The sequence below is a fragment of the Mytilus trossulus genome, chromosome 9, assembly GCF_036588685.1.
Source record: "Mytilus trossulus isolate FHL-02 chromosome 9, PNRI_Mtr1.1.1.hap1, whole genome shotgun sequence".
Classification (NCBI taxonomy): Eukaryota; Metazoa; Mollusca; class Bivalvia; order Mytilida; family Mytilidae; genus Mytilus; species Mytilus trossulus.
The window spans coordinates 39305950-39314035 of NC_086381.1; the positions used below are offsets into that span (position 1 = coordinate 39305950).

The following is an 8086-nucleotide window of genomic DNA, read 5'->3' on the forward strand; positions in this document are numbered from 1 at the left end:
TCAGTATTTTTGTGATTTTACTTTTGTCTTGTATCCCAGTATATTATGATTAATTATACTTCGTACAAAAATAGTAACGGCCTCTTATTTCTTCATGTTTTCCTTGACAGTGACGACTAAAAACTAGAATATATGATAAATGTGATGGCTTAAACTCCCCACGACTTGTACATGAAGTTTGACATGTGATATGAAAATTGTCTATCTTAAATACCCGAATAATGTCATTTCATAAAAATAATGATTGAACAATGAATGTCGGTGGAATGAACATAATTTGTGGAAACTTTCTGGGCCAGTCTTATTTATTTTTAGTAATGTCAAATCTATTGTAAACTTCCGACATTTTTAATGAAATAGAACTGCTAAAACATGAAGTTTACAATAGGAAAAATTATTTGTGTTTATTGTATGTCCTAGTTTCCAATTGTCTATCAATATAAATTCAAGAGGTGTTTAAATACTTTATGTGTCTTAGTCATATTCTGGTATGTGTTCATTTGCGTAACATTTTATTGTCACTTTTCCGTATGTTTGGTCAGATTTATAAACCAGATACAAGGCATTTATAACCACCAAACATTTCATGGATTTTACAATATTGATTTCAATCTATTATAGTTTAAATGTGTATACAAGTTTGACACTGTTCTCAATAATTTACGGTAAGTAAAATGTTATACAATTTGACACAATGTTCCCAGACGAGCAAATGCATGTCCATCGTGCCACCTATATCCCTGTGATTTCCTAATTAGCACGTATATTTCACCAGGCGTGAGTTGCGGTTGGTTTAATGCTGAGTTCCAATTAAAATACGTCATTTCCGTTCCATCGTTATATTTCCAAACAGATGTTCCACTAGTGTTGTCTAACAAACCTTGAATCCACACTTCACCGTTGTCAACTGTGTCTGAAATGTACATTAATGTGGATATATGTATGTTGAAAAATCATTTAGCAGCAATAGATATCTTAGGATAAGTGAATGATTGTATTTATAATAGATAAAAGTTTCTTATTGACAATCAACATACAATTCAAAAGGCGTTAAATACGTCAAAACTACTAGTAATCAGTTTAGACGGAGTGAAAACGATTCCATTATTGTGTACTAAAACTCATCATAAAATACCAGCCTTACAAATACAGACGCGTTTTTTGGTCTAAACCATTAGTAACGCTCGAATATTAAATGGAAAAATGCCTGATACACTTGTTGTAAATGACGAATCTAAACAGCATTGCGGATCCGATATTCCGAAAACTTTTTGCATGTTAATACCACCATTGCGTATAAACCACATAATATTGCTGTTTGCTTTCGAAACGGGTCTATATACTTACATGATTGTATTGAACAACGGGAACCAATACTGTTGGGTACTAGTTTTAAGCAAATCAAAATGTGTTATTTATAAGTAACCAAAAAAATGTATCAAACGATGTGATTGCTACACGCTTCCATGTTTTAGTCATTCATTACTCTGTACGAAACCTCTGTTGCTTTGTGTTATTATGTGTTTATAAAATAGGTACATGTAGATGAATATGCATGAACAAGTTATAAATGCAAAAAAGATAGGTATGCTGTCCAATTATGATTTTATCTTTTTAGTGATCGAATTCGTCTGGTTTTTCAATTGTGAACACGTTTTTTCTTTCTAAAATGAACGTAAAATGAAGGTAAAAACTAAAATAATAACAAACTTCTTCCCTAGTAAGACACAAAACAGAAACTTTCAGTTTCGTTAGTATTTATTATAGAGTTATTATTTCACCCTACATGTTGTATCTGAGTTTCTGAGAGATGCAGGTATCCTTGGAGTGCATTTATTGCAAAATTATAGAATTAAGCTTTTCCTTTACAAATACAAAATATATCTAAAATTTTGAAAGGAAATGCTTTCATAAAACCATTTTTTTTTTTATAAATTGGCAGACATGTTATCAAATAAACTGGAGTCTGTTAAAAATTACTTTTTGAGCCTCCATCAGTATTTCATACATGTCGATTTTTCGATGAAAAAAATCAGTGTTTCTAATTGATGTGTTTGACGTGTATTAAAAGGGTGCTTATGTTCTTTATGAAGAATAAAAATATTGTTTTCAATATGCTTCCAATTCAGACTTATTAAAATAAAAATAGAACGAGGCAACATACTAGCAAAATTGGATATCTCTACCGTTTTCTATATGAAAACGAGGGTTTAATGGTTCTATGTGAATTAAAGAGTGAATATCAAAGAATCAGAAACCAACTACAAAAATAACCAAAGTACAATATAAATTCTTCACATATGGTAGGTGTCTATACAAAATGTCAATCTCTAAATCGTCTCCATTCCATAAATATTCTATATATATATATATATATACATATATGCGAGTCTAAATTGAAATCTACGTTCAAACCTATGATTGCATTGGATAAAAACCGCAAATTTTATACGTGTGCATGTCAAACAAATTTCGTTGTAGAAGGGTCTAATAACAGCACAAACAACATTTTCCAATAGACCAAAAAAGTGAAAAAGTATATTTAAACAAAACGCATTTGATATATTTATATATATATAATGTAGGAACAATCAAAGATCGGGAATTTATCTTATAGAAATAAGGAGATATGGTATGATTACCAATAAGACAACTTTCCACAAAATATTCAAATGAAGCCGAGTTAAGCAATTTAAGGCAACCGTGCGGCGTGCAACACGAAACCTAAAAAAACAGGGTTGATTTCGGGTGCTAAAGAATGATAAGCAAATCCTGCTCTTCATGAGGCACCGATCGTGTTGCTCATGTTAGAAAATGATCCGGTTGTACATTGGCATTTAACCATACCTAGATATGTTTCCATTCTTTTTTGTAAGACTTCTGTGTCTATTCTTGCTAGCTCAGCTCCATCGAACAAACATTGCATCGTGGCATTATCATACCGTAACTCTGTGTTAATGTACTTAAAGCAAAAACATAAATCAGCATACAATATGTAACCATTGGAAACAGGACACCTGTCGCTTAATGCCATACATTCTGTAAAAAAATAGTACGAATAAATAATAACAGAACACAATATTAATTCTTTAGACATTAAACAGTAAAGGGTACACACCATATCTAAAATTACTAAATCGATAGCAATGTTTCTCTGCATTTCATTTCTTGCTTTTTAAAACCTTCTCTGAAATATCAATTGTATAATTGGTATGATCAAGAATATTGCATAAATACTACCCAATTTCAAATAAAAGGTTCCGATGTTTTTAGTTATATCCAACGATTACCATATAAACACAGTCCGTTTTCGTCAGTCCATGTTAGTTATATCCCTTCATCTATCCTCACTAAATCAATTTGTTGACAGGACATTAACATGTACATTGTATGTAATTGCTGTAATATTAGACTAATATTCCCATTATTGCGTAATGAGTTTCTACTTTCAAGTTTATGAAATTAATGTAAGTTGGATTTTAGTAAAAAAAAAAAAAAAAAAAAAAAAGTAAAAAAAAAAAAAGGTTAAACGTGCATCCTTCTTTTCTACAGCAAAAGAGTGGTCTTCAGTTAAAAGTTGTTTCCATTCATTTACATGGCTTTTAAGAACACTTCATTTCGTACATAAAGGCAGTATACATGTAAAGGCAAGTTAAACATAACTCTCGCCTCTCAAGATATCAAAGTAAAATTGAGAATGGAAATGGAGAGTCAAAGAGACATCAATCCGACTAAAGAGCAAAGAAGAGCAAAAGGCCACGAATGGGTCTTCAACTCAGCGCCCAGAGGCTGACCATGTTCTAGTTTAGTAAAGAATGGACGTCATACTAAACATATGATATGTATACATGTACTAATATTGAAGGAATTACAATATCCGGTATGCAAAAAATAATAATATCGTAAAAAAAAACCCATTTAATTCCTATATTTTTTAATACATGACATATAAGATTAAACGGTCATTTATAAGGATAAGCTGAAAAAAACAGTATTATCAAGATTATGTTGTGAACAGCTATAAGATTTATATTTATATAACTAGTAAAATATGTGATCGATATAAATTATTAACTTCTCGTTTGTTCATGACGTTGCGGTACATGCAGATTAAACTAATATTTAAACAAAATATTGCTTTCAGTCTACTATGCACCAGAGAGCATATGACAAAGATGTTTTAAAGGAGACGCCCATTTATCCCGAGGCGCAAGTCGACCGGACGATTATGAAAAAAGGTCTGCATTCATCTGTTTATCATATAATTCCGATATACGAACCCCCACCCTCACTTCCCCGACTTATATCCCCATATCAGTCAAATCAAGTGACGTAAGGCTGGACTAATATGGGATTATCAGCCTTGTCATGTTAGACCAACATTTTTTAAAGTATTTAGTTTAGTGCATTGTTATCTCGGAAAAGCTATACGTTAATGGTTTTATTAATCAATATTTAGAATTTGACATAATATCTTTGCTTGGTATTTGATTCGTACCGATTATAAGGTATTCTGTATATGAAGCTTGATGAAGAGGGAAGGCGGCGAATGAGTTTCAAAAGACTTCCTCTTTTTGTGTCGCCCATCTGGATGATACAATATCAATATGATGAAATGTAAATCGATATATATTGTATGTACGAGTGTTATGCACGACAGAAATTATACGTCTTTCTCTTTTTTACTACCAAAACCGAAGGAGGTCAACATATTTATAAAGCATTAAAAGCATTAAAAGCATATCAAGCATATTTGAAGTTACAAATCCGTTGTATTCCCTTTGATGCAGTGCTAGGCTGTTGAGGAAAGGCACAGGCGAAACCGATAACGCTTTTTTACGAAAAAAAATGTCTAATGTACATTCGTACCTCACGTATGTCTTAAATAATCACCAGGTATATTCGGCCCTAAAAAGAATAAAATAGAATGGACACTTCGGTTAAAACCCTCCAAGATCAATTGTCTATATAAGAAAATACTTGTACCTAGTCAGGAAAATGGCATTTGTTATCAATTCGTTTGAAGTGGGAGCTTTTGATTTTGCCATTTGATTACGGACTTTCTATTTTGAATGTTCTTCTGAAGTCAGTTTTTTCTTGTGATTTTACATTTTGTCTTGAAGGAGTTTCAACTTTTCGCGAACTGTAGTTACATAACAAGTATCATAGATTGTGGCATCTTCAGGATCTTGGTGTTTAAAACCAGTGGTACCTACCTAGTTAGAGTAAAACTGTTTGCAAATATTTCATTACGCACAAAGCGTAATATTATTGAAACTGCTAATTGTGCAAAGGGGAAGAAACGTAAACACATAGACATCGTATTCAAACCTTTCTCCTACTTTTCAAATATACTAGCATATAGCCAGATATGGGCGAACAAGAAAAATGAAAAACATGACCAAACTAATTACAGTCTTGTCTGAACAAGTATCGATTTCAATTCATAGCAATGCGTATGGACGTAATATTGGTGTCGTCTTCTTTGAACCATATGCTCTGTCACAATGTAACTGGAAAACTTAAAACCGAAAACAAAAACATGCGCAATAGAATTATATAAAATTGTTAAACAGTGTCAACATTTCAATAATCTGGTGTAAATCGGTCAGTGCATGCACTACATATTTCCTTTGAAACTGAGAAACTTAAATAGAGCGAAATAATACATGATAATTATACAAGATTTCTCATCGGCAATACAATAAGATTTAAATATTTTAAGTATTTAACATTCTCTTACGTTTGACCTATGAATTTATTACACAAAAAAACAATTTATTTCTCTTATACTCGACTGCTAATAAGGAGTCAACTTGTCAATTATATAGTATGTTGGTGGAAGTTGTAACATATTGTAACCTCTATTGATATATGTTAGTTGACGACAATGATCAGAGACACAGTAGTTTACTGATTTACAATTCTAATAAACTCATTAAAAAGATTCAAATAAACTAAGGTATAATTTAAACCTGAGGAAATTGAAAAAACTTCAATGTTTTTAATTTTTATAATAGTAGCTTACTTCAGTTGTAAGAATGTACATTATGTATATTAAATATGGTATTTATAATTTCATAATGCTGTATTTGTATCTTAAAATGAATTGAAAAAGAAGCATTGTATATCTGTTAGACTCACTGTCCCCCAATACTCATAATTTGCTATTCCCTGATTCCACCAAGGCGGATATCACCTATTATTTTGTTTTAGATATTCTGCGTAGGTTGATCATTTCTTGTGTTATTGAACTTCGTTTAAACGTACATGTATACCATATTTAATATTTTCAAATGTATTGATTTGATGAGTTATTTCAAAACGGTCCTATGCTTCTTGAGCAAAGGTCGTTTTCTATTCTGAAGGTTATCCGCAATATTTATCGATTTTTGCAATTTATGTTAATATTTTCATATTTTTTGAAAGAATGTTGTTGGCAATTTAAAATTCTCAATTGTTGCATGGAGTTGATACAAATTATTTCGGACAGCGTTCAATTTCCTGACGGTCAGTACGTTGTTAGCGTGAGTATCACGTGAGTGGGCGGAGTTTAGATTAATGTTGTATCCATCTTTATAGTACTTAAACAGTTAAAGAAAATAGTACTTAAAGAATCGGAAGTAAACAAAAATATTGTCGTCTACATGTATCAAGATTTTGTTTGAAACAATTTTTTTAAAATTTAGGATTTTTTTCTTGATACATGTATGTGCAAGCAATAAAGCAAATATGACTACATGTAATAAATTGAGAGTTTTAAATTTTCTTATTTCAAACGTTACAGTTTAGCCGCTGTATGAGGTAGACAGGAGGATAAACCTAACTGAAAGATTGAAATCGACTCAAAATGAGGTTGGTTGTACATAATGATTATGTTACAAAAAATTGATTGTTTTTGGTATTTCAATTTATTATAGATATTAGAATAATATCTGTTCAAAACCACTTTTCTATTTGCCGTTTTCAGTTTACTTATTTTCAAAATTAACAGTTTTTTTCTGAAGGGTAAATGAACAAAAATAGATGGTAGTGTTTTATCACCGATTAAATTGATTTTTTTTACTCACCATTATTATTTCTAGTCAATATAACAGCCAAAAACACAGAACTTGCAACACAGCATCCAATAAATAATCCCAGTAAACAGCACAACCAATATTTTTTGTTTGATTTCAATTCCTTGACATGTAAGTTGTCTTTTTTTAATTGTAGATCATCATAAGTGTCAATATTATTATCTATACCACGTTTTAAACTTTCATATTGATTAACCTGCTCTGCAGTAACTCCACGGGGTCCTTTCAAATTTTTACCGCGAACAGAGTTAACGTTATAGTAAGGGCTATCCATGACATGCAAGGTAAATTAAGTACAACTAAACAATTTAATTGAAGCACACGTACGTATAAATATGTCGTAACATTGTCACTGACAGAGGATGTTCATCTCGTACTTACTGGTGAATCACAATGAATCAATGGTCATTTTCCGGCTTAACAGTGACGGTATTTGTCTTTATCTTATACTATACATCCGTTTAAAACTTAACTTTCACACGCTATATTTAGTATCGTGAAAAAAAGTAAAACTGAATTTACCTATTGATATTCTGTATACAGGTTGAGATGTTTGATGCAATGATTATACCTAATATTATATATTCAATATAAAAAAGAAGATGTGGTATGATTGCCAATGAGACAACTATCCACAAAAGACCAAAATGAGGCAAACATTAACAACTATAGGTTACCGTACGGTCTTCAACAATGAGCAAAGCCCATACCGCATAGTCAGCTATAAAAGGCCCCGATAAGACAATGTAAAACAATTCAAACGAGAAAACTAACGGCCTTATATGTTAAAAAAATTAACGAAAAACAAATATGTAACACATAAACAAACGACAACCACTGAATTACAGGCTCCTGACCTTGGGACAGGCACATACATAAATAATGTGGCAATGTTAAACATGTTAGCGGGATCCCAACCCTCTCCATAACCTGGGACAGTGGTATAACAGTACAACATAAGAACGAACTATAAAAATCAGTTGAAAAGGCTTAACTCATCAGATAGA

The 8086-nt window shown here is 31.5% G+C and overlaps 1 protein-coding gene across 1 annotated transcript; it reads right to left on the minus strand.

Annotated features, from left to right (window-relative positions):
* Window positions 1-316: 316 nt before the first annotated feature.
* Window positions 317-7476, minus strand: LOC134685688 (uncharacterized). The gene is made up of 3 exons (XM_063545666.1): window positions 7071-7476; window positions 2848-3039; window positions 317-913 (listed from the first exon to the last, which is right to left on the minus strand). Exons 1-3 carry the CDS (start codon window positions 7351-7353, stop codon window positions 678-680), a joined length of 711 nt encoding a protein of 236 aa, XP_063401736.1. The 5' UTR covers window positions 7354-7476; the 3' UTR covers window positions 317-677.
* Between the last annotated feature and the right edge of the window lie 610 nt (window positions 7477-8086).

What these genes read in the sequence shown, in the direction of transcription:
- LOC134685688 (XM_063545666.1), bottom strand. Translation starts at nt 7,353, where the DNA reads ATGGATAGCCCTTACTATAACGTTAACTCTGTTCGCGGTAAAAATTTG. An exon ending in ATTGACTAGAAATAATAATG is followed by an intron (nt 3,040 to 7,070) that starts GTGAGTAAAAAA and finishes ATTTTTTTACAG; the next exon opens with AATGTATGGCATTAAGCGAC. An exon ending in AAGAATGGAAACATATCTAG is followed by an intron (nt 914 to 2,847) that starts GTATGGTTAAAT and finishes TGTACATTTCAG; the next exon opens with ACACAGTTGACAACGGTGAA.